The 27529-nt window shown below is 43.6% G+C and overlaps 1 protein-coding gene across 2 annotated transcripts in view; it reads left to right on the top strand.

The window, feature by feature from the left end:
• Nucleotides 1-17719: 17719 nt before the first annotated feature.
• Nucleotides 17720-27529, top strand: part of pdzrn3b (PDZ domain containing RING finger 3b) — a gene marked incomplete at its 5' end in the record, with an annotated part of 87055 nt that continues 77245 nt past the window's right edge. Inside the window, 3 exons of one of the 2 annotated variants that reach the window (XM_079218674.1) lie at nucleotides 17720-18433; nucleotides 23749-23829; nucleotides 25798-25905. In XM_079218674.1, the coding sequence (XP_079074800.1) occupies nucleotides 17720-18433; nucleotides 23749-23829; nucleotides 25798-25905 (903 nt within the window). Of the gene's footprint in view, nucleotides 18434-23748; nucleotides 23836-25797; nucleotides 25906-27529 lie in introns of both variants that reach the window. The other variant, XM_079218673.1, reaches the window with a different exon arrangement.

Here is a 27529-nt window from a genome sequence, read left to right as displayed (position 1 = left end):
TTTGCCTTGTTTTTCTAGCAGATTTGCCGCCCATATTTTGAACCAACGTCACCATTGTGTTCATCAGGGCCCTTTTAATTACGCCATCACGCCCGGGGGCCTCAGCACACGGCAGGGCCTCACGCTTCAGCAGCAGATGCCCGGCTCCACACATGTGGTCGCAGATAGTTTACAAACTCTTAGTACCCGGAGGTTTTGGTGCTTTCAGCAGTCCGGTTAACCCCTGGATACATCTGGATACACTGCTGCTGAAGCTAAGCGTACACAAACAAGTTATTTCTGAAGATAGTTGACAAATCACTTTTTGGAAAGTCCTATGATCGTTCCGTGCGGCGTCTCCATCTGCTGCAGCCCTAAAACGCTTACAACCGCCTTTTTCAACTCTTGCACTCAATGCCAATGTTATTCATCCATTAGTTTCTTTAACAAGACACAAAAACATTCTTGGTTTTCTATTGGGGAAAAAAACGCAGAGCCGATCCATCTCCAAAGTGGCACCAGCTACTATTGATCTGCGAGTCTGTTTTGAGTCGATTGTCCATCGCTAACTAACAGGCGGACAGTCGCGGCGGCGCTCAGTTGCTGCTGGTGCCGTTCCAGAAGGTTAGCGGAGAGGCTGCACGTCCTCTGCGGTTCGACGCTGAAGTGGTTTCAGCTTGCACAGGCAGATTAAAGAAGGAACTGAGAGCAAGGGGCTGTTGAGGGGGGGGGCATTGAACCATGCAGCTGCCAAATCTCAAACACTAATTTCAGGGCAGCATCTACAGTACGTTGAAGAACAGTACGCTCTTCCTCGTTGCTTGTTTTAAGTATTGTTTTATTTACATCAGTTAAATGCTGGTATTCAAATTGATTGGGATTATTGATTTGAGGGACAGACAGTTTCCCTCCAGTACCTTATCAATACAATACCACCTTTTTTTATTTTCTTCTAATTTGCATCTATTTTTTTTCGAGGCAGGTTCAACACACACTAATTTACTATTAATAAAATCCCATGTGTCCCTGGATACGTGTAAATATTCTTAACGGCCTAATTAGGATTCCACAAAGTCAGTCCCCTGTGTGAGTGAGAAAACACTGATTTGCATCCAGCAGGTATATTACACATGCTTCACATCCTGCAGGGAGATGGATGACTTCCAGTCAGGCGTACATCAACTAGTATCAGGTAATGAGCTTGTGAACGCGAGCTCCAAAAGTTCTGCAGACCGCTGGAAAAATCATCAACTTTTGGTTCTGGCGTCGACGATTCGAACGTCATACGATATCTCTGTTTGTTTGCTCACAAAATGTAACTATCATACACAGATGTGTCTTCTCTGTGTTTTTGGTCAGCTATTGACACAATCGAGCAAAGCGGTTTACGTAAAACGTTTCATGAGGATTTTTCAGTATCAAAGTGGCATGAGTGTTTATCTGAGTAACATCAACAGTGCAAGGCATTGTGGTGGAATAATAATACACGCAGTATGGGATGGGTAATATTAGATTCCCTTTGGAGAGACCTTTTTGAGAGGGTGTGTGCTTGACTTTGTAACATGAGGCTTTTAGAGTTTTAACCTCATGAGGTGGGGACAGTTTCAGCAACGAGCGCTGCAAAAACCGCCAAAAATATGAAACTTTTACAACCCACAAGGCTCTTATTTGTGCAACTTGTTTTTTTTTATTAGCTTGTTTCTAGTAGGAAAAGTGACAGCACGGTAGGTGCTGAAAGGAGTTTCCAGAGATTTAGTGTTGCTCTTCCAAACAGTTGTGTTTGTGAGAGACCGTTTTAACCAGACTAACAGGTACAAAGTAGCAGACATGAAGCAGTTTTTTTCACACACTATGCCTTGACGGTGTACTGACATCGCTCCACCGTTCTACACACAAGAATGTTTTTCTGGCCGTGCGTTTTTTTGGGGGGGTTTTGATGCTGCCTTTTTTTTATAACGCAGTACGAATTGTTGAAACACTTTCATATTTGGTCATTAACTAAAGTATTGGTTAGATGGAGCAAGTTTAAACTTTGTGGAATTAACAAAGGCATTGCAATTCATCTTGAGGGTACCATTTCTCAACCGTATTTATTGGAAATCCATTCGATGGCTGCATTTCACTTAAAACCACAATTGTGTCATAGTCAGGGGTTAGATTTATTGATTATATCAGAGTTGTTGAGATATTACCACCTGTCACTCCCAACCCACTTCTGGCGGGAGATTTCGTAACTACGCTGCTTACATAGCTTAGTTTTTAACTTAACATTAATGTGGAAAATGCATCTTTATTGATAATCCTAATAATGTACATGTTGACTTGTTTGTTTGCATTTCTTTGTTTAACTATGACTGAACTGTAAAGAATACGTTTTGCACAAGTTCATCTATAGGGAGAGATTTAACGTTTTGTGAAACATTAAATTCAAATTAAACTGATAAGCTTTGATGAAGAGAAACTGCACTAAGCTTTAGATTATAAAAATCCCAAATAAATAATACAGATAATGTGATTTACGTTGTACGTTACTTTAAGTTAACAAGCTACCTACTTGTTAACACAGCCTATTTAACTACATTATGTACGTGACTTTATGTTCACACGTTGCTTACATAGCCTACCTATCTACGTAATAAACCTATTTGAACCAAACCATCTGTTCCTAAACCTCACTGAGAAGTTTTGTTGCAAGCTGTTTCCTCTGAAATCGAAAGTTTTATTTTGAAACGACAGTGTGTGTATGCATGTAAAGAGCGGAACATGACACACGCAACAGTGAGGCTAGAGAGGTGCCTACAGCGTCATAGTTTGACGCATAGGCCCACTGACCAAGCTGACGTATTTTATGAGTTGGGAGTGAGGACGTTTTGGACAATTTAACAAGGGCCAAAGTGGTGGACTGACTGGCAGGCATTGTTATCCATAAGGCTACAAGCTGAAAAAAGAATAGAAAAGAAAGCTTATCCCGAGATATCGTCCCCAAACTCCAAAAAGCTGGATCCTACCAATCCCATAATGAAGTTGTTTGGTTTGGCCCCTCCTGCCTGGAAAATGCTCACGTCTTCCAAACATTCTGCTATGTGTTGGTAGTCTCCAAACTGAGATAATCCTAATGACATCACTATGACATCATCACGGTTTTCTTTGTAGACTCAGACCTCCAGAGTGCCATTATACAACAGGAGAGTAGTGCTGCTCAGGATAAAATAGACTGATTATTATGTGTAAAATCAGTAGAATGTGCCTTCAATCCTTAGCTTGAATCGTATGTTATCTGTATGATTTTGCATGACCAACCTACATGTATTCATGGAGGCCCCGTTGCCCCAATATACATGTCACCATCAGCCATTACGCTTCTCAATCACGACGACTGAATCTTGGGAATTTGCGCCGTATTATATCGGCCACAAATTCACAACAGATGTTGTGATTTCGGAGCACAGCAAGTGGCTTTCTGCTGCAAAATTCAAAGAACAAAGTCAATGAGCTGAGGCATATTTGTAAGTAGGAATTGGGGGGCCTGTTCTACTTTGTAAAAACTTGTTTTATGTCAAAGTCATAACTTTCTTGTGGTTCCCCTGCGTTCTCATGAGCAAAATATATTGACACGGTTCTCTACAACAAAAGCGCTTGTCTGGCCTCGGCACTGAGAGGCATGACATCATGGGCTCGCGCTGCGCTGGAGAACGTCCAGATAAAAGTGGCAGGATATGCAAGCCATTTAAGCCCCATCTGGCGTGAGGACCGTGTACGCAGCCTCAGAGCTTTATTGTATGTGGCATTAAAAGGAGTACAGCACAACAGTTTATTTAGTCCTCCTTGAAGATCACTGATTTGGACCTGCTGCAGAGTCCATGTTTGACCTGGAGGGCATCAGGGCATGGCCGCAATGAGTGTGAGATACTGAGCATCACAGATTTTGCATATCATCTCATAGCGTGGATAAAAACACTGAGAGTAAACTAAAACCCCCGCGATCATGAATATGAATGTGTCGACAACGCAACTTAGATTAAAATTGAAGGAAGTCATTTGGAACTTTAATTCCAAGCGCACAAAATGCAAAAAAAAAAAAATTGTACTGAGAATCTTTTACAGTATATGCTTCCTGAACGATCATTATCTTGCTCATTAGATGCTCATCATTTTCATTTGGAAAACAAAACCGCTGACGCGTGACTAAAAGGTGTCATGTAATAAAGTGTGATGAATAGTGTGTCATTGATTCAGTGCTGCACAAGTCGTTTAAAAAAAGAAAGAAAAAATAAGCGTCCCAGTACTCGAGCTGCCATAATGATGTCCCGATGGGCTTGTGATTCTGTCAGCGGTGTTGGTTCAACGCGAGTTCAGCATTCAACGTGATTCTGATAGATTGGGTGGATTTGTTCGTTTACACCAAACGCAAACTTATATCAGTAATAATGCTGCCACGGTTATTTGTTTGCTTTTAAAGGGTCAGTTCACCCAAATAAGAAATAAATAAACATTTCCTCTGCTTAATTCTAGGAGTGTCTGGCCATGCAGACCGTTTGGGGTTTTATATATTTGATATATGTTGTACTCGGTTAACCCTCTGAGGGCCATACCATACATTTGGGATGTGCGCTATATGTAGGGTGGAAATAATCCATGGCAGTGAACATCGAGTTGAGAAAGTTACATTTTGGCTTTGAGGTAATTTAATGCAAACTTTTCAAATCAACTTCACTTTCATTACCATAGATTTTGTATGTCATGCAGAAATGATTGGAAGTGGAAATGGGAGTTGGATGTAGAGAGCAGTAGAAAGAACGCTATTACATTTCTCACATTTCTCGCAAAATGATGAACTGTGTTGTATACCGACACGTTTTTACACCCAACTCATGATGAATTACCAGCGCTTGGTCAGTGCCCGTCATAGTTCCCTCCCAAGGCACCTTTTAGCATCCTGATGAGACCCACCAGGCTTTCCATCTGCGTCGGTAATAGACAGTCAAGGAAACTGACATAGAGGAGCGATAAAGTCCATCTATTGAACACAGGACTGTCACGGAGAAGAACACTGTTTGTGTCCTGTGTGAAACCAAGTCATCGTCTACCTTAGCTTTGTTACATAACTTACGTAACACTGGTTACGGGACAAATGTCCTTATTTTAACACAAACCACAGCCTTTTTCGGAACCTAACCAAGTAGTTTTGTTGCGTATGTAAAAAAGACAGAAAGCATGTAAAGAGAGTAAACTACTAAGTTTATTTTGAAAGGAAACCATGCATGTATCAAATATGAACTGACGTGGGTCCCTGAAACTCCTCGGTATTGAGTTGGGAGTGAGAATGTGTTTGTGTGAATTTTAGGATGGGCTAAACACACAAAAGGTTAGGTATTGTTCTTTGGACTTAATCTCTCCTTGACAACTTGTTCTGTATTGAGTTTTTGGACTGTGCTCCCCACTAGTAAACTTTTACCCAGATTAGGTCGAGACGTCACCAGAAGACTGAAGTGACCATGAGTGTGTCTATTGGTGAGCGTATTCTGAATAAGACAAAGCAATATCTTGGTTTTACTGTTATCAGCTTGACCCATTTTATCCTCCTTTTCTTACATTTAATGTGTCCCAGTTTATATTTGCCCAACTCTGCTTTCCCTTTCATGTATAGACAGTTGTATTTTTCTAGCTCATATTTGTCATGTCACTGTTTGTAAAGCACTTTGCTCAACAACATTTACTCCACACCACACATTTACTCCACATTATGTCATTAGAGCAGCCCAAAAGAGACGCACAATGTGTTCAGAGACACAAACCGGGACCGCCTCAAGGTTAATTATTTCACATTCTTCTCCAAAATACACAAGTTATTCCAGCCTTGTTCATTTGTAACAAGTAGGTCAGAATCTGGAATTCTAAATAGGATACTTGTTGTTTTGTACAAAGCAGAATTAACATATTTTTGCACACAAATGTTTTTAAACCAAAGCTCCGGCATGTTATTTCGGGCCCAGCCCACACACTGTTCCCTTTGTGAGATTTATCTCGCACTGTGATCCACAGCAGAATAACCAGCATCTATAATAGACAAATAAAAGAGTGGGATTTTTTACTTATTTTTGGACAGCTTTTACAAGAAGGTTGTCTTCAGCTGCAGAGTGGAGGTGTGTTTGTTTTCACATCGCTCCAAAAACTACAAGCAGAGACGCTATCTCTATTCCCATCTGATCTGGCCAGGTAGCGCAGCAGCAGCACTGGCAGGCGAAGACTTCTTTGGACCGAATGGAGTCGAGGTATTTGCCTCTCAGGCATCCGAAGTAGGACGGAGAGAGGAGTATAATCAGCCGTGCAATCTTGTGCCTCTGAGTCCTTTTCTTTGCAAAATTAACCAATACAATTATTTAAGGTAATGATTCATTTGAATTGATCATAAGTATATATTCTCTCACATGTGCTCCAGCCGACTGGTAGATCGGATCGATTTTACAGCCTCTAACCCTGCGACAAATGAAACAAAAAGAAAGACGTAATTCTCAAATTATCCGCAATGGGTGAAATGCACCCCCTAACTAAGCTGCAAATCAAAAAACGCCTCGGTGCACCTGTGCTATTTGCAACTATTTAAATAAGGTTGCATGCACACATTTGGTGCAAAATTGGCCACACAAATTACACTGAAATTATTAGAGTCCACAGAGAGTTGGTGTTAACTGAAGCGCTTTTTTGAAGATTAAAAAAACTACTGACAGTAGTGTTGGTGCGTTTAAAAGCACCAACACTACTGACAGTAGTTTTTTTGTATCTCTGCCATCGCTTTGTCTCCTGTGTTCTGAGCGCAAAGGCGACATTTACATTTGCCACATGGATAATTGCTATGTGACACAAAAATAAACAAAAAAAGAGCAAATTCCACTCAGCTACGTTATGGCCGTGTTTGCGCTGTAATAACATTAGCACAACATCTTTTGTGAATCGGACCTTAAGAAGGGGAAGATATTGGTTCTGAGTGTTGCAAAATGCATGGGGCTGTCAGGAATCTATTCTTTGTGAATTCACCCGTCAGCTTTGTTTGACAGCGCTGGCAAACACTGTCAACACATTTTGATTCAAACATTGCCACACCTTGATTATTGCATTGAAGCTTTTCCCAACTGAGCCTGACTTTATTTTTTTTCAATTCCTCAACATATTCAGTGCTTGACAAGTGATATCTCAAATCCCCCCCACAGCTACGGGCCAAGGCTGGAGAGAAGAACGATGAATCAAAATACATTCATTAACGTCAATTCACTCATTGGAGACAACAGTCACTTGATTATGAGGGCGTCTGTTCACATCAAGGCTGCATGTAAAACCCAGAGTCAAAAAATACCTTTGTTTCTGCAACCGTTCAAATTGAGTCAAACCCAGACCAGCGTTCCCCATAAGGGAGAGCAATAACTATGACCTCAGTCTGTTATTTTGGTAATGGCTAATTAGAGGGGGCTTGTTTCCGATTAGCTCCTAATGTCTCTTACACAGGCCATTGCCTTGTTTCCATGTATATCGAGTTATCCCTCAGTGAACCCCTCCCGCCATGCTGTGCTGCTGGAACAACTGGTCTGACTGTTCCAATCAGGCTGTTTGTTTTTGTCCTTGATCACTATACACAAGAATGACACAATGTCAGGCCATTATTCTTGCTTTGTAAACCATCACCTAATTTATGTTTCACATTTCGGTTAATCACTCTGCTAAAATGGTCCTGAGAAACTCCCAGGAGAGAGGACTGGTATTCGGATGAATGGCTTTAATTACTCTGTGAAGAAGTGGCTGCGCTCACGCTTGCCTGTCCATGGACAATGTAATCCCTCGCCTTTCTTCCGTACACTTAATTATTAATTAAAAGGAATGATATAGTCATATTAATATATGAGGACTTGTCCAGCAATAAGCCACTCTAACAAAAACATGTCATTTGTTATGTCTTTCAAAACTACCTAATTGAGAGTTTTGTCTTCTGATCTGCAGACTTCATGGATATCGGGTTTAGCTGAGTTCAACTCACAATCGCCATAGATGACTTTTGGTTGGAAGCTGATACGTCTCGTCCACCCAATGGTGGCCGAGACGTATCGCTCCCAACCTCCTCCCTGAATGTATGCAAAGCCAATCTTTAACTTGCATTGTTTGCATTAATGCGAGCACTCAAGTGTTGTTCCTCTCCCCCGGCAGCCAACTGTACATTAGCGGCAGCTCTCCAAGCTCACTGTTCTCTGAACTCACCGGGAACTCCAGTTCTGTTTTGGACTTTGTCTCTTTTTCCTGGTCACGTCTACTTTGTAGTTTGTTTGTGTGTTTGTGCTGTTGACCGATAGCATCAGCACTAGACAGTGCTGAACTTTATTGCCTCATTTCCACTGCATTGTTTGGATCGACAAGAGTCGATGGTACAAATACAAATTGTCCTGTTAGCGACCAAACTGACTGACCTCGAAGAAAAAAACACTTAACTTAACTTCTCCTTTGATACCACAGTTTCCAAAATACTTGCATTCTTTCGAATGGCCAGCAGGATGTCTCCTCTGGTTGCTAAATAAGGTCAGGTTATATAGAAGTCTATGAGAAAATGACTCTCACTTGAGTTATTACCTCAGTAAGCATTGTAAACATGTGTTTATGGTTTACATCGCTAGTTTCAAGTATCCTTCAACACAGCATGATGTTCATTTAGTAAATTATGGTCCAATTTGGAGTGAAATAAACCATAAAGCATGGGTACGCTTTAGGGCGGGGCTACCTTGTTATTGACAGGTGGCTGCCATGGCGTTGTTGGGTTTGGGAGTTGTCTGTGTTCTCGTCTTGGAACTTTAATCCTCTCACAGGGTGTTTTCAGTTCATAAAAGTTAATTGTAACCCTTTTGGTCGCCTGAAGAATTCAGCACCTAATTGGCTTCACCCTCTTCGCACCACTTCTGGCTGCAAAAAAACAACAACGGCGACAGCCAAAAGTCAACGCTTCAAGACAGCAGTCCACAAACCAACGGGTGATGCCCTGATGACTAGGCCCACTTCCTATATACAGTCTATGGCAAACATGTGAAAACAGCCAGTGTTTGGTTTGTCCATTCTGGGTTCCTGTAGAAACATGGTCATCGGCTCCATGAAGAGGACCCACTGTAATAAATATAAACGTGACTGAAAAAGCAACAATTCTTAATTTCATTTATGCCAATAGATTGCCTCAAGATTAAAGATTCACAGAGCAAAAGACACCAGCAGACTGAACTCACTATTTTCCTTTTTAGCTCTGGGAGGAACCACTCCACACAAGATTCATGAGTATAAATATCAATCTTGAGCTGACCTATTTCGAACGTTATTGCACAGCACACCTGGGAGATGGGACAAATGTGAAGTGAACTCAAGCCAAAACAGCCCTTTAATGAACAGTGAGAAATATATGTGATATTTGCGGCTGAGAGAGTTTTCATATTTAAGATATAATAACAGAACCTTGCAGCAGTCAGTGTTTATATTCAGCATTGGTCTTATTACATTTGTATATATCACCATTACCATATTCAAATAAAAGTAATCTAATGAGCTGCTTGCAGACTTGTATAATAAAAGCAGAGCAATGTTGACAGTGCTGGGTAACTATATTCAGAACAGCCTTGTGTTTGCTGAAGAAGCATTAAAATTGCATCCCAGAGCTGAAACAGAAAAGCATCTTCGTGTGTCCCATCCGTCAGCTCCGACTGCGATGCAGAGGGGATATACTGTCGTGTTCATCGGCTATCGGCCACATAGGATGTGACACAAATGGAGGCAGAGTGTGCCGCGCAGCAGCTAGCCTAGAGACTTTGCGGTGAGCGAGTGGCACGGAAATGTGACTTCCCTTTTGGGCCGTCAGATCCTCTGTTTCGGTTGAGTTGAAATCTGGCTTCGCTTCCTGCTGGGACTCATAAAAACCCTTCGCTGGGTCAGCCGAAGCGACCCAGCTGGATTCCACTCTCGGTTTTGACACTTTCGCCGGCTTTCAGGATGTTGAAGAAGACGTGTCGTAACAGATAACACGACAAGAAGCCTCTGTGATTTAGCTTAATCGAAACTTCTCTGCGGTTTCATAATTTTGGGCTGGCGTTAAAGTGTAAAATCAATCAACAGTGGTTCAGTTCTCAAAAGCAAAGGGAATCGTGCTCGTATCACGATCATCAGCCATGCATGGGGAAGTGTGAACTATGCCGGTTGGACGACCTGTCAACACTGTAGTCACGGCTTTCCGGCTCACGGACGCTGTTCTCATTATCAGAGAGCTGTCAGCATAACAGCTTTTATCTGCAGCTCCAGTCGTGCTGTCACCCGGCTTCAGGTGTGAGAATCAGCTTCTCCAAAAGCGTAGATTGTTCACTGAACAGTGACAACAATACAGCGTCAGAACATACGTGCATGTTGTCATTTATTTAAAGGTGCCATAGTAAACGAGTATGAGTAAATGAGTATTTGGTCACTTGGGTCAGTGGAGGCAGGTGATGATTCTCTCGTAAAAAATATGAATGACAGACGCTTTAATGAGCATCATGCTTGATTGAACATGTTTGCTTGGTTTTAACGCCAGACTAACGGGGTAAAGCCATGCTAGTGCTCGCAAGAGGCCGCAAAATGGGGCTAAAATGTTTATATTTGTCTTGAAGGCCAATATTCTCCAAGACAAAAAAAAGTACACTGTCTGCATGATAAATGTATACGTTTTTTGGTCTTTTTTTGCATTGAGGACGTCTCGCAACTTTCACAATACAAAATGTTAGCATTCAAAGAGTAATAACTGTCCTTGGTTTCCGTTCTACGTGTCCTGTCCATGTCTGTTCGATAACAGTCGACGGGGAAATGCTATTACGGCCGCAGGGGATTAGTTTTCGATGCAGTACCACAAGTGGCCAATAGGAGGATTATCAGAAAGGTTGAGCGGCCACACTGAACCCTTCGCAGCGAAGCAGATGCAGACATTATAAGTTATGTTTTTCAATTACAAGTATATACATTGGGTGTCCATTGTGGAATCTTCTGAGGAGCACGAATGTATTCAGCAGAATAACTAGCATTAGCAATAGCATATTTCTTGTCATCTAAGAGTAATGTTATTGGGCTGACGATGGCACTGAAGTAAAGATCTGGGGCTGACAACAATCAATGTTTTAATCTTTAAATGGTCAAATATATTAAACGTGAAATGGTCTTTTGATGGATATTAAATCATATCCATTTAATTCTATGTGGTTTAACTTTTAACTTCTTTCTTTAAGCATCCCTCCCCCCCTTTAATAAGCCAAGATAAGATATGCCAAGTATACTTTGAATGTTATTTATGGCCCTGGAGGGAACAGAGCTTCCAGAAAGCCAGCAGCGCTTCACAGGCTTCAACTTTTTTTTCTCCTCGTAGATTCGCAAGTGCCCTCCTCCCTTCCTCCCCCCTGCAGAGGGGACTCATCTGTTCCTAATATTACTCACTTGTGCTTTGGAAACCTCTGTAACTAATGCATTTCGCTAGTCCATCTGAAAAAATGCTGAAGAATTATAGGAGCGCTACAGCAGATCACGCTCTGCCGACAGTTTCAGGGAGATATTCACCAAGATTACACTCTATCATTACTTCAGAATATGAAATGGGACGTGCTATATCAAGGTTAGCGCTTATGTTCAGCCATGGGCCAATTGTTTCCAGCATTGTTTATCGGTGGGCAAACATTTCACAGGCACGGTGAAGCTATCCTGCTCCAATTTCTGTTGTTTGTTAATTTGAATTCTCTAAAGAATTAAATAGATGGAGAGAACTGTTTGTTTGGAAATTGTATCTGCGAGCAGACGCCATTTCCCCTATTAGCAAGTTTGGGTGAACAGCAGCTCATTTTGGCAAATAAAAAGACTAATATACAGAAATGTATGTTCTGTGTTGGAGTATGAGACGAGAGATCTCCTCATGTGGGGGCAGTGTTAGATGATATTACGAGGTCATATTTATGGGGATTTGCATGATCCTTGTATACACATTGTTATCTACTTGTGAGAAGGCATTTGAACTATTTGTTATAAACTACAAAACTAAAAACTAAGTGGGGAGAGAGGAGAGGGGTCAAAATACTTTTGTTGCAGGCAGATCTCTGCTATTTATAGGCTATGCTAATAAATAGTACATCCATTTGGGTCACATAACCCATTACATGTATGTCCCAATGCACATGTACTCCTTTTGTAAGTCAATGAATGTATACATATTATCTCCACATTCCGTTAAATTTCCCTGTTGTAAAATACGCACATAATTTAGGCTATAATGTCGGCCATATCTAACTGAATGTTAGTTTTATGTCCGACTTTAATTAAAGATTCAGAGACAAACATAATTATGGAGATCAAATGTGTAAGAAGCTGTGGTTAAGATGGATATTTCAGCCTCTCTCTCTGTTAATGTAGTTTAATTTATGATGCTGCATTTACCTTAGTTAGCCATAATCGCTTTTAGAACAGGGTTGAAGAGTAACTTTTCCTGAAACTGGTCCAGTATTGAAGGAGACCGCTGCAATGTAACGGCTCGGGGAAACTCTTCATCTTCAATCTACGGCCACTGACGAGCACAAATTATTATTATAAGTGTCTGACATCTTTATGGAAAGGCCCCTACAGAGAAATGTCTTGTTTTTTTCTCACCTTTTGCTTGATCCCGAGCTTTGTTCCCTCTGAGAAGTCTCATCCCACGTCGTCAAAATCAGCCAAATGTCCAGCCATGACCTTGAAGATATTTTAGATAAGAGCAATACGCTTTCCTTCTTTCAACTCAACAAACGGCTCACACTCACGTTTCCACCGTTGTCTTCCAGCAATAACTTAAGACGAAATAACAAACAGTAACAATAGCAACAGAAAGGTGGGGGAAAAAAGTTTTTCTCTGTCAAGTCCTTTCCTTATTATAACAATCTAAGCCTGTCAGTGTCCAAAAAAACAAGCTTTTTAGTGGACGTCCATTGACTGTGAGGAGTTGCCCATTAGCAATTACATTGCAGCCCATTAAGCAGCTGCCGGCTGCAGCCTTCTCCTTCAATACTGGACCAATATCCTAAATAGTTGTCTCCTTAGACACAATGTTGACATTTTTTGGAAAAAGTTGTTGTTTAAGTTTGAGCTCCAAGATAACTAATGCTAATGCAGGAAGACAGCTTCTATACATTGGAAATTCTTTATACTCATTACAAAAACCATAACGAATTATAGATTCAAAAATAAATTGTTGCAGTAGCTTCTGGGAATTTACCACTTATTTTTCTGTCTTTTTGATTGGTTGTTCTTGTTTTCCCATCCTGGGAAAGGCTTTTTTGTACGCCGTTACATCACTTTATGAATACAAATTACGAGTATTGAACAGTCATGAATTAGTCTCAGGCAGACATGCAAAGCAACCCCACCAAACCATAAGTAAACAGCATGACATTGTAATAAAGGAATTACATGTTCATTCGTGCACAGACCAAGAAGGAAAGGTTTAGAGGGCAGGCCCTGTCACAATAATTATTTTAATAATAGCAGCAGCAGCAGCAGCAGCAGTAGTTGTGGCAACACCAATAAAACTTGTAATAATGATAATTATTATTTCCCTTTGGTCCAGAAGGGCAGTTCAGCCAAAGAGGGCAAAGGCAAAGTGTCTGTGTACACTATACTATCTGCATGTCTCTGCCATGAAGATTTAATTAGCTACTGTGTGTGACTGCAGATTTAGGTCAGATTTGGTTCTGAGACGTTGACTTAGTTTGTATAAAATGGGGATTTTCTCTACTTGTGCAGTTTCACTGTTGGGTAAATCTGGGTTCCACTGACCCACATCCTGTTTCTAACCTCCCTGAGAGAACTCATAACATGCTGTAAGAAACTAAGCTAAATATGTATTAGCTTTTCATCAAGTACACACAGCGGTTTGTGATAAAGATCTTTCTTTTCTTGCTTTCTTTTTCATTAACACACACGCACATCGCTATCTCTGTTGTGGATCTGTTTTTCTTCTTCTGCGTTTGATTAACAATTGCGCATAGTGAGAGTCCGCTTGTGTGGGACAACTTGTTAACAATCAATCAGGGGTGTCATACCTGTTTACTATGTTGAGTGTGTTTCTCCAACGTCTCTGACACCTGGGTTGTGTAATCATTACCAAATGGCGCGTCTGTGAAGATGTTGTGACGGTTGAGGTGCTGTTCTCTGTCACAACAGACCGACAAGGCCGGAGTGTGCCATGGAAGACCGGCGAAGCCTTGCCGGTTCCCAGACACAAGCCCGGCCTGTCCATAAGGTCACCCTGAGATCTTAACAGCCTTTAAAGTTACTCATTCACTCGAGGCGATGGAGCCACAAAACTCCAATTCCCCCTCGTGAAAGGCCCAATAAGTCACTGATGTTTGCAAGAAAAACAAACCATACTATCGGCGTATAAATCATTCGGGGGCTAGACTCGGTTTTGACAATATTGCCGACTCCCGAGGGAGTTGCAGGCGCATGGGAAACCACACCGGGGACGGATAGTGTATTCCTTTTGTGAGTACATCGTGTTTCAGCGCGGCATAAAAAAAGGCATCCCAAGGAGCAATAACTCATCTTTGCAGTTCCCCACATGGCCCTCATGTCCTTTGACATATCTGAAGAAGAGTGGCGATGATTACTAAATGGCCTGACTCCAAAGCCATGCACATAAACGCCCTCATCGCACATGCTTTAAAACTCAATCTCTCTGTTGCCTTGCCACAAAGGCTTCAAGTGAGAGGGATCAACAATGAAACCCACGACCGCTCTGTTCATGCCAATCAAAGCATGCCTCATCTGCGCACTTTTTAGTGTGCATCTATTATGGGATGGCTAGTTAGTTTGAAAGGAATACGAGGCGTTTGATGATTTTCTCTTGAAGGAATAGGTTTGGGAAATCGGCATTCTTGCTTTCTTGTCGAGAGTTAGATGACAAGATTGATGACTCTCAATGTTTGTGCGCTGAATATGAAGCGGCAGCTAGCAGGCTGACAGCCTAGCTTAGCATTAATACGGTTAGTGCAACGGGTTCTCACTCCCAACTCATTAGGTTAACTGGCGGAAAGACTTCAAACGTAGTGTTACTCAGATTTACTTACGCAACAAAACTTAGTTTTAAACAAGAAAGTACTTTTTTGGCATATGGAAAATATTGGCCATTTTTATAAAATAAGCTTGTTTTTCACACACACAAAAACACTGTGCGTTATTTAAGTTGCAGAACATAAATATGGTAAAATAAGTCAACTAATTAACACGATATGTCGTTTAATCTGTAGAAAAACAAAGAGATAGACCAGCACATAACTTTCTATGAAAAAAAGGCAATAAACATGTTTCCAAATTTTTTCCAATTATATTCCTTTGAATCAGAATCTGCTGCAGCCAAAAGAATTGGAAGCATGTAAATGATCTTCAAATACTATTTCAACCCACATGTCTGGTGGGAGCATTTCAGTCCGGTCTGTCCCGATCCTTCACTCACAGTTTACGTTGGAGGACTGGGATTAACTCTTATCTCCACTGGGACGCCGTCTGTCTTTTGGCCTGGACCCAACATGGACTCGTCTAAGCCCCCGCTGTTGCCACTTCGCCCAGCCTCACGGAAAACATTCCCAAACAGACCTGTCCGGTAGATAGCGTATCAGTTCCCTCAACCACACTGTACCGTGAAAATCCAAAAGCTGCAGCCTCTCATAGCCTCATGCTATGACTCCGACAGGGTCTATAAAAACAACTGCTTATTTATTCTCACTCCATTTTGAGAGCAAACATTTCTCCGACCAAGGCACCCTTGCAGTAAACAGCCGTCCACAGACAGGTTGTTTGTTCCCACTCTGCAATAATAAATCACAGGCGGCAGGTTGGCCCAGAGGTCGAGAGGCTGGTTGTAGCTGGTGGGCTGCTGGTTTGATTCTGCAGCACCGAACACAATATTCCAAGGATAATCCTTCCAAGGTACCCCGAACAAAAGTGCTAGATTTGATATCAGCCTTACGCTGTGAACTGTGAAATAATATATGGCCATTTACGGCCGATGTGCATCAGCATGAAATAACTCCAATTACTTTGAAACACTGGCCGTAGAAACAGGTGTTAAAGTAAAACACCGGCCCTCTCTTTTATTTTTCACCCGTGTTTAAGCATTTCTTATCTCTCCGCTAAGAAAAGTATGTAATCGCACAGTGAGTATAAAAAAGCGGGCTGTTTATACACAGTACAAGGATCTTTGGCGTGACTGCAAAGGGAGTTTTTCCACCACTCCATCTAAGACAACCCATAACATCAGTGTAGGATTACCTGGAAGCTCAGACTCTCTCTGTCACACTCTGTCCATGAAGTCTTTCATAAGCCCTTGTTTTTAGTTCTGGATAATTCACATATGGAAAGGTTTTATTGAGCATGGCATTGCATAAAACTGGATTTCCGAAAGAGGGGGCACCCGGTAGGCAATTCACAATTAAAATAAATTCAGAAAGCCCATTGTAGGGCCTCAGCAGCCAAAGTGATAAAAAACGGTGTAAGGAGTGCGGAGAGAGGTGTGTTCAAACAAGAACAATCCGTTTTCATACCGCACATTGTGATCCATGTCGATTTCCCCAACTTTTACCTGATCTCCTCCTCGCTCACAGTGCGTTGTAACTTGAAAGTCTCGCTTGTGGTTGTACTGCCAGGGTCCTTCCAATGTTGCTTGTTTTCACAAGTGTGGTGCATGCCCGAACGCTTACCCACCGTGTTGTAAATATCTGTCATGTTACCTTTTCTAACATTTTCGTAGTGGAATTTGGCATGTTTATCACTTAGAAATATTCACGTTGGGGGATGTAGCCATTAAGGGCCCCATGTTAGACTGTACCTGCATTGCATAATTATATTGTTATCCGATACAGTTGCATAAAAACTTCAGACTACGCATGAAAACAAATAAGGGCCTCCCACAGTAAGTCAAGTAGCTATCACATTAATCTGGAAAACCCTTTCAATCTCCCTGCATTTTAAACCATGGTGTGTTCAGTGGTTACACGTAGATGGCGAAGCCAAACAACCTATGTTCTCTGTAAAACATTTATATTTGGACAGCAAAAAAAAATATTATGGCAACATTTCTATCTCAAATGCGCAGTTAATAGAGCAGTTACGGTAGAGAATCTCCATACTTTTGCCCCGAGAAATGCTGCCTTCACTGACCGTTAGAATTATTGCAGTTTACCTATATAGGTCAGGGGAACAGCGTATGAGAGAGTTTGAAAACTCTTCATTTTCATGGCAAAACCCAAGTATGTAGTGACATCAGCTTATTGCAGAAAATGGAGGATTTCTATATATATTTATTGTTTTGGTTTTGTTTTTAAATATATATCTATATATACAAGGTCGAACTTTGTGTCAAAGTATTTAACAACATTCAACTGTATCCAGATCAGTTTCGGTTCGCAGTTTCGCAACAATGTTGCTTCTACTTGAAAAGTTAACTAAAATGACTTTTATGTTAAGGCGTAGAAACTTTTCTAACTTTAAAGTTTAGGCGTACGAGGCGCCCCTGAACGCACCAAAAGTCTCGGTCAATTAGTAGAGTTTAGACAGCGAGGAGAGCTTGTAGTCGGTCTGTGAGCGCTCCACCAATGACCAGCTAAAAAAAAACCGCCCCACTGCTCCGACTCAGATCCGCGGGGGTGGGGAGTCAACAAGTTTGGATTCGGGACTTCGGAAAAAAAAAAACATGGGATTCGAGCTGGACCGCTTCAAGGGCACCGTGGACCCGGACTTCAAATGCAACTTGTGCAATAAAGTCCTGGAGGACCCGCTGACGACTCCGTGCGGCCACGTCTTCTGCTCCGGCTGCGTGCTGCCCTGGGTCGTCCAGCAGAGCAGCTGCCCCGTCAAATGTCAGCGGGTCTCCGCTAAAGAGCTGAACCACGTCCTGCCCCTGAAGAACCTCATCCTGAAGCTGGAGATCAAATGTGACAACCACGCGCGGGGCTGCGACGCCGTGGTGAGGCTGCAGCATCTGGCCGAGCACGCCGAGATGTGCGACTACGCGCCGGCCAAGTGCAGGAACCGAGGGTGCGGAGATGTGATCAACCTCGGGGACGTGGACGCCCACATGCGGGAGACGTGCGACTGCCGCCCGGTGGGGACCTGCGAGAGCGGCTGCGGCTTGACGCTCACCCACCGGGAGCAGAAGTCCAACGGCCACTGCTGCCTGCGAGCCCTGAAGGCGCACAACGGCGCGCTGCAGTGCCGAGTCATCAGCCTGGACCGGGAGTTCAAGAAGCAGACCATTAAAGCCAACAAGAGGGAGAAGGCTCTCCTGGCGCAACTTTCCGCCGTGCACGGCGAGCTGCAGGTGACAGCTCTGAAATACCAGAAGAAATTCACCGAGTACAGCGAGAGGATCGACTCCCTCACTAAAACCGTGGCTTTTTCTTGCAAGGTAAGCGCCGTTTAACCCCCTTCACTTTTATCCACATCACTTTCCCCCCGTCACTGAGTGTGAAATAACAATAAAACAGCAACACGGTGCAAAGAGTGTGCATCTTCTCCTCAAATATGTATTATTCACATATATTCTGACCCCCGGCATCCTGCTATACAACTGTTTTCAGGCCCAACTTTATAAACTTTAAAACATCTTTGCTTGCTCTCTGAGACTCACTACCTCCAGTGTGTTTTTTTTTTTGTTTTTTTTTACTCCACCCCAGATATACATTGGACTTTTTTATTCGAGGATTTATCTGAGGTCTGGGGAGCTTTCAGGAGTCCCACGGCGCCCAGGAGATTGTTTCTTCGCTGTCTGCTTTGAGACATGGATGTCAGCTGTGCCTCTGGCCAGCTGGCAGTCAATGGGGGGGAGGGCCAAATATTTACTGCAGTTCTGTACACAACAAGAGCCAGGCCCCGGTTATATTGGCTCCTCGCAGCACGCTTGTTTGAGGCTCTCTGTCATCGGATGTTAGCCCCCCACACCACCACCACCACCAGACATTCATAACACATTAGAATCATGGGTGTAGCAGTGTTACCCGCACCAAAGCTGGATGGGTGTTGTGGAAGACTGTGGATATTATCAACACTTCTGGGAGTTCTTTGGAATCTCATTGTTTTGTGGATACTGCAAACTGTTGACTGGTGTTGAATTGTGTGCTGGTCATACTGGTTGATAATGTATCTAAACATGTGGTCTTTTAGCACAGGCTCCTATGCAGCGCTTTACAGGCCAAACCCCTGAAGTTAGGCCAACCCCGGAAACCCCTGGATTTTGGATTACTGCGGAAAATAATAATAATAATAATAACAAAAGCAAACGTTTATGATACCGACACGTTTTGTTCTACAAGATAATCCTCACCAATGGACACAACTTTGTGAATGCAATTGGCAGAAGTAAAACAAAATAAAAAATACTAAGCTAAAGGTGGACTAGTGTCCGTCTTATGGCGCTTTGAAGCCTTGTGTAGCCACTTGTTAGCTACTGGCTTTTTTAAAGGTAAAAGGTCCAAAATCCATGAGTGGGGTATTCACTGACATATTTTATGTCGTAAAAAAACAAAGACACGGAAGTATCCTAAAACATGCATTCTCTCCACTGACCAGCGGGGGGTGACTCTCCCGGTTTTAAAAAGAAGTCAGATTGTATAGAAGTCTATGAGAAAATGACTCTACTTCTCTCTTGATTTAATCAGTAAACATTGTGAACATGAGTGTATGGCCTCAATCGCAGGCTTCCCGTCCTCTTCAATACAGCATGATGTTAATTTTGTACATTATGATCAAATAGACCATAAAGCTTTAGGATGGGCTCACTGTGATTCACTACGTCACTTCTCCACATTCCAAATATGGTCACTTCCATTCACCGGTTGCAAAAAAACAACAGCATGGCAACAGCGAAATCGCCGAACTCGAGGCTTCAAAACGGCGGTCCACAAACCAACGTGACGTCACAACGACCACGCCCACTTCTTCTACACAGTCTGTGCTCGTGTCATGTTTGTTAGCACTCATTCCCGCATCACTCTTTAGGGAAAAGCTCAGGAACCTCTCTGGTGTAAGGGTGTGTTTTATGGCTCACATTTAAAAACCTAATGCCTCCTGTAATGCCCAATTACCAACACCATAAAGGACGCAGGAGTTCACCAGTCACTTAATGAATTAAATTAGTGTGCGCTGGTCGCACTGCTGGAGGGGAGTGGTCCCGCGGTAATCGGGTTATGAACTTCTAAAACGTGTCTCAAGAACAGGAGGAGGAGCTTCTGATTGGACGCACACAGCTGGCAGTAATGTGGCTGAACAGGGAAACCTCCATGGGTTTTGTCCCTCTTTTTAATTTTACACCTCAACTCTCTATTTCTGCCGCTGAGGCGTCTTGCTCCGTTTCCCACACCAGTGCACATCTTGTTTAAGTGACATCTTTGAAAGACTTCACTCGTCTCTCTCTCACTCTCCCTTTTTTTTCTCGCTTGGTGTTTCATTTCTCCGTCATGGTCTCAGTTCCCAGCAAAAGGCGTTCCGGTAGACTGGTTAAATTGCGCATCAAAAGCACCGACGCGGGGGAAAATGGGGAAATGGCTCGTGCTGGTATACAGAAGCTCCCTGGGCCTGTAGCACAGCTGGTTATCATAGTTCATTTGACAGCGGCATTCCGGGCCTACACCGCTGAGATATATACGTTTAGTGTATTGGCTCTGCTTATGTTAACAGGAGCCCCTTGTCCTGGAAACGCCTTGAACACGCATAAAAGACACAGTGATCGTTCCCAGGAAATCGTTCCCGTAAGAGACAGAGCAGGGAGGAGGGGAATCTACATTTTGTGGATGTTTTTTTTTTGCAAGAGAAGCTCATTCACTGGGTTCAGTCGAGCAGAGAGCAGAATTGTTTGGTGGGAGAGCCTCAAACATGGCAATCTGAAACGGAGCGTCACAAGTGGGATTAGCCGCGGGAGACGGGCGACTCGCAGACTGCCACCGAAACTCCCCTCGGAGCCCAGCTTCCCGATGTCACTGATCCAAAATGTTGTCTGATTTGGTGACTGACCACTAGTCAAAACATACTTTGAGAGGAAAATTTAACAAAGCGGGGGGGAGGAAACCCAGGTAATGACATTCATCATGGCTCCGTTTTTTTTATTCTAGTGAGCCAGCGTTCACAACGCCGGGAACCTGGAACGAGAGCGTCCAATAACGAGCTCCCAAATTCCCATAGCGAGCGGTGTCTAATGCGGATTTGTTGTGGCATATTTCTCCCTTGAATCACTGTTAAAGAGTGCGATACAGGCCCGGCATGACGGGTAACCTGCTGCAGTTTTTTCCCGGTCTCCGCCGCTCCTCTCGGCTGAGGCCTCCTGAGCCAGATGGAGGATCTTCAGTGTCTTCTTTTAACATCCAGGCCTCGACTGTGAGGGAACTCAGGGATGACCTGGCTGCGTGGAATAACTGACTTGAGTTTCCAAAAATAGGCCCAACACTTTTTAAACGCCGCAGCCAGAGTAATAAAACACACACTCACACACAGAAAAAAAAAGAAGCTCAGATCTCCCCCTCTGGTTCTCGTCGTGGGCTGTCACACTTTCCATCCAGCCTCAGATCTCTGCTCTCGAACCGAGCTCCTCGCGGACGGCAGCGGTTTGCCGCCACGCGAGCGCCATAAAGAGCGCCTCTCGAAAAGGGCAAGGCATGGAACGGATTAGGCCTCCACTGAATTTGATTTGGGTAATCAGGGGCTGGATATGACGAGGCTAATTGTGGTCTAATTTTAAAGCCGGAGTATACGAGATCGTTTAACAGAATAATGTAGCCCATTAGTTATCTTCGGACGCATTGGGCGCCAAATTGAATTATGCTTTATAAAAGTAGACATGAGTTTTGGCAGTTTTTTTATTTTTATTTGAAAGGAACCTTTTCAAAGAAAGAAATGGATTACGCCGCGTCATACCTTTTAGCTCCACGGAGGACAAATGGATTCGTATTCTGCCACCCATTTCATAGTTCCTGCTTTGTTATTATTACTGAAGAGGCTGGCGGAGGGGAGGCGGGTTGGATGCTGGGCGCCTCGGAAAGTGTGACCTGTGCTGAGCTGAATGCTCGCCGTGAGCGCCAAAGTCACCAGCGAGCGCCGCTTCACTGCCAGCCTGCTCTCTCTCCCTCTAACAAACTGCCCCGTTCTTCTTTTCCCCATTAAAGTTAATGGTGAGCGTTTGTTTACTTGACATAGCTTCCATGTGTTCTCCCCCCTCTAAGAGTGATGTCAGCGTGATAATGTTTTACCTTTTCGGCAGTAAGGACATGTCATTATTTTTATTTTTTTCATCACCCGAGGCATGCCTTTTTGTTTAAGTAAACACACAACCTCCTGAAGAGATTCACTTCATGTCTTAGGGATTAGAGCTTTGCTAGAGTGTTCACAGATGTGGGGGAAAAGGAAGAAAAGAACACTCCCTAATTACTCTGAGTTCATTTTTAATGGCTCTTTTAAAATCCACCCATTTTGAGGCTTGTGGCTGAGTCAGTGTACATCTACAAGTGGCTGAAATTACTTTGACTTCTCAGCTCAGTTTTCACTTGATGCCCGACTGTCTACGTGTTGACAGTAACGGTTGCGGTGGGTTTAATGTGGAAGCATGCGTCGCTAATGCTGCCGTGACGCGCTGCATGGAGGCACTGCATTCCCCGGATGGCCTGACATGCACATGATGGGCTTTTTTTTCGAAGACACAGCAGCAAGGACACTGTACATGCCAAGCTTTTATATTTAGTCTCTCTGTGTCCTGGAGTGGCAGCTGAAATGACATTACCCCATAACTCCCCTCTAAGTCCTGCTTGGGGGAGAAAAAAAACAATAAGAGCTGACTCTGCGAGTTTCCCACAGGTTTTCATGTCATGTTGCTACTGAGTCAGAGGTCCTCGAGTGTATTGATTGACATCGGACAACAGTTTGTGAGAGGGATGGGCTGCTGGCCCCTCGGACTGGTCACTTCTGGTATTTGGGCCTCGGAGAAGGGGGAGAGTTAGGGCCGAGCGAATTGAGGGGAAATATTCAATTAGGTTTTGTTTTGTGAATAAAAAAGATTGCGATTGTAATTGTGTTTAAAAAAAAAAAGATACATATTTTTGCTTTGTAAAGGCTTACAGTTTCAAACAAGATCATTTGTACCAAGCATGGGCCGAAACCTTTTGTTTCTGGAGAAATTTAAATCAGAAAAAGTAACACTTGTTGTTGAGGTCCTGCCAGAATTATTCCTTCAAACTAATCAGTAAAAGTACAAATATATATACTTCTAGCCATTTGTTAAGATATTAGTCTAGATTAGTGAACTAGTATACATAACATTTCTTGAATAATAAGGACAAGCTCTCTGTAACAGTGTTTAGAAATCCAACTAACGAGCCCTAATGATCCTGTTGACAGACGTTTTGGGAGTTTGGTTTCAAACTGTGGTTTTGACATAGAAAGAACGAATTGTTCCGCCCCGTAATGAAGATATGAAGCCAAGGTGTTCACTGTTCCACTTCCACACCACCCCTTAATGTGTAGACAAGGTTATTATTAACTTTCTCTCACCCTCCACCCCTTGCCCTCTGTTATCTTCTAATAAGTTTGATCATTTGCCGGTCACGTTTTCGTGCCCCGCTCTTCCTCCTGAAGCACCCGGTCCAATCGTCCTGTCGCTCACCTGGAGTTAATAATAGATTATCATGTTATAACCTCCTGCCTTCACTTTGCTGCCCGTGTCTCTCCTCTGTGTGTCTGTAGGAAGACGAGACTCAAAGCGCGACGGTCGTCCTTCTTCGTGAGGGCGGATCTCTGGGTTTTAACATCGTAGGAGGAAGGCCATGCGCGGTAGGTTGAAAGCCGAGCGCCTCGGAGGTTTCATCTCCCCCGGTGATCAGCCAAGTGTCGTATGGCAACCCAGGAATGAATAGCATGTACACTGGAAAGCACCACAGGCTCTCTCTGTGCTGACTGACACGGTCATGCATGTGTTCTCCAGTCTGGATAGATGGACCGCATCTATTACGTTTTATTGTGTTTATATATTGGTCTGGTTTGGCGGATTTGGCATTACAGATTACAAAAAAACTATAATTACTTTTACGAGAGTTAAATCTGGGATTGTGGCTTTGACCGCAGTTGTTTTGTCTCTAATCGAGGGGATTTTGGTGGTGAGGTAAACACAGAGGAAAGGAAAGGGTCTTTCATCCCGGCCTAAACCTTTTAACAGCCACTATGTTTTCTACCTCGGGGGCTCTGAAGTAAGAGGCATTAATGATGCCACACGCTCCGCTGAGTGAGGGGTTGAAAACATCTCAACACTTGGTTACGACTCTGTCTTCCATACATGGATACGCTTCTTTCTGCCTCCGAGGTCCCATTCAAAAGCTGCTCCCCGTCTCCGCCTCATCGGTACTGCACTCGACTGTTACAGGGCTGTTTTTCCACTGTCGCCGTGACTCACTTTTCTAGACTATCATAGAAAAACCATTTATAGCGGGAAACTATAAAAAGATCCACATACAAAGAGCGTGTTTTTCAAAAAAACAATATTTTTTTTCTTCACGACCTCGTTAGATTTGCGACCTATCTCGCTCTCGTGACAGAACCATGCATCAAACCCGACCATGAGAGAGAGCGGAGATAATACTTGGCTTTCATTTTCCCCCGCTAGCCTCAAATCAGCAGTCTGTGTAAGAAGCTATTCATTAAAATGGAAATAGCTAATATCCCCATAGCCTTTGACACATGCGTTTCATGTGGCTGTTATTCTGGCATGGCTTGGTAAAAGCAATCAGCCAGCCAGATTTTGTGGCCTCTGAGAGGACTGGTTTTTCAAAAAATGTTGAAGATTGGGGCAAGTTGAAAAGGCAAAGCATTGAGCTCGTCAAAAAAAAAAATTAGTAGCATTGCTGCGTTAACACTGTGCACGAGACCAGAAATAATGAATTACAGTTAGCGCGCGGTGACTTCTGAGGTTTCTTTAAGTATCCCATTAAATTGCAGTTGTGTTGCAGCACGCATCTCATGTGGTTTTAAAGAGAGCGCTGATAGAGATGCCAGCTCTCAGTCTGGGGGTCACGGCCACAGTGTTGGATGGATCCTATACCTCACGTCCATCCAGCATGTCCACCTCGCCCCTTTTCTGCAGTCCAGGAGCGCCGCTTCATGCCTGGGAAGCATCTGGGTGTAAAGCGAACCCTTAAGTCCACACTCAAGGGCAGGGTCAGAGGGTCGCTTTACCCGAATTGGAAATAGACTCGGCGTGGTATCGAGCCGACCGGATATTTTTGGTTTTCCTGTGCCCGGATTTTGAGACGGCGGCCTCTGAAGTTGCTGTTTTCCTTTGTGTAAACAGCTGACGGTGAAATCTGTGGATTAATCTGAGTAACTCAGGAACTACTTCTGCAAAGACAGGCACATTTCTTTTAAGTGGTTTGAGCAGCAGACAATAGATTCAGTTCAACCTCCACTTTATTGGGGCGGCAGCAGAGGTTTCAGAGGGGGGGGGGGGTACCTTGAAACCTCGGCACATGAAACTGGAACTGTCTGCGCTGCTAAGTGAGGATGATCTAAGATGTTTTTATCTTTTTGGTGAACCGACCCTTCAACTTGCTTGACGCTCAAAATGTATTGGTTTGGCGTTTCCAGGGTTTTTAAAAGTAGTAAAACATTTAAAGTGTGATATTTAATTCTTGTTGGCACTAGATTTCAAAGATTGTGTCATAAATGTGCACGCCACGATTCTCCTCAACATCAAAGCTCGGTGGCTTTATTATTGACAGGCAATAACTGCAATTTATTCCACAGGACGACAGCGACAGCACTTCGAATGAAGGGATCTTTGTATCCAAGGTCATCGAGGAAGGTCCGGCGGACAAGGAAGAGGGCCTTCAAATCCAGGACAGAATTATAGAGGTATGTGGCTTCCACCACACTGTGCACTGATGGGGAAGTCGGAATACGTGACAGCTGCCGTCTGCCCCATAAAGATGACGAGAGCAAAGAAGAACCCACAACTCAATATTAATGTTCCCGTGACTTTTGGAAAAATGTGATTCCGGCTGAGAGCAGCAAATGTGGCACGTTGCGCTTGGGGCTTTTATTTCAGCTCGAGGAAGTAAATCCTGCAGATGATAAACGTTTCAACAAATATTTTCTGCCAATCGGCGTTCAGGAGAAGGCTTTGTTAAGTAGGGCACCGCTGCAGATAGGTTGGTTCTAAACCTGAGGCGAGGCCGCCTCGTCAAAAAAAAAGCGCCCAGTGTTCGCTCCCGGGCTGACAAATGCCTCACGACAGAGCCGCCGTGTAGCATCCTCCTCCTCGCCGTCAAACAGATTATTGTGTGGGGAAAGGCCGGCTCGAGGGATGCGTTGACAAACTCGACATCACAAAGGTCGCCTTTTACGGAACAGCTGTCAAGCAGAATGCCACACAATGGCTGCATTGAACGGAGAGGTTTGTGTGGATTGCAAGTGTGTGTTACCCGCGCGCCGCAAGATGACAAATCTGGTCCGTCGCAGGCTTTTTTATTGTCAGACCGCAGTGAAATTGCCCCCGCGGAGCAGTTCTCCCGGCACATTGATCACAGAGATGTTTGTGGAAAGTGTTTGTAAGAGAAAGAGACTGCGGCTTCTGGGTTGATCACTCTATCCTGGCATTCGCGCAGTCGACGAGAGGAATCCTCTGGCAGCGGCTACAGGTCTAAAGGTTGTGGCTGTAATTACGGCGGCACCATAACTGAGATGTGACGTGTCCGCCTTCGGTTCTCATCTCATCCCAGTGGCAGTCTCCAAGCTCTCTGCAGCTGGAGATCTCCCGACAAAGGGCAGGTCGAGCCAGCGATCCACTCGTGACCTGGTGAGTTGAGGCCAAGGAGAGAATCCAGAGTGTGAGTTTTTCTGTCTGCGTGTGTGGAGGTTTGGGAATCATGTCGATGGGCCAACTGTTGCTGTATTTGGTTACTTAAGAAAGTATTTTGTGTAGGGTTTCGGGTTGAAATAGCCATTCACCCTTTATCGCCTTTTAAAAAAGAAAGAAAAAAGAAGGTGAAGTCACAGAATCTCTCCGATGAGGAGGACACCCAGAGAGGACGCAAAGAGCCTAAGGAGGCAGCAAAGCACCCGATTAAGTGACCTATTCTTTTCAAGAGGTGCGGGATTAGCAGACAAAAAGCAACAAAATAAATCATCCTGGCCATTAAAAGAGCAAAAGTAGAGACCGTTCAGAGTTGCCGTTCTCTTTTTTTTCCTCTGATGGGGAAACCTGACACTGAAGGTGGCTCAGATTTCGAAGACTCCCTCTTTGTTTGCCGGTTCAAGCTGAAAGTTCCGTGTCAAGGTTTTTCAGACATCACAATAGGAAACGCAACGTCAATATGACATGTTTTGCAAGTGTGTGGGTTGCATCTTTAACCCTTGGGTGGTTGGGTCTGTGAACTCAGTGGTGAATCAAAGGAATTCGAAACCCGGAGCGCCCAAAGGCAGTTTCATATTCAGCTCGTAACTCCGACCTATTTAGCATCCTGTGTGGGACGCGGCG

This window comes from Taurulus bubalis (genome assembly GCF_910589615.1).
Source record: "Taurulus bubalis genome assembly, chromosome: 5".
Taxonomy (NCBI): Eukaryota; Metazoa; Chordata; class Actinopteri; order Perciformes; family Cottidae; genus Taurulus; species Taurulus bubalis.
Note: the sequence above shows the minus strand (reverse complement) of the source record. Positions and strands in the feature narration are given on the sequence as shown.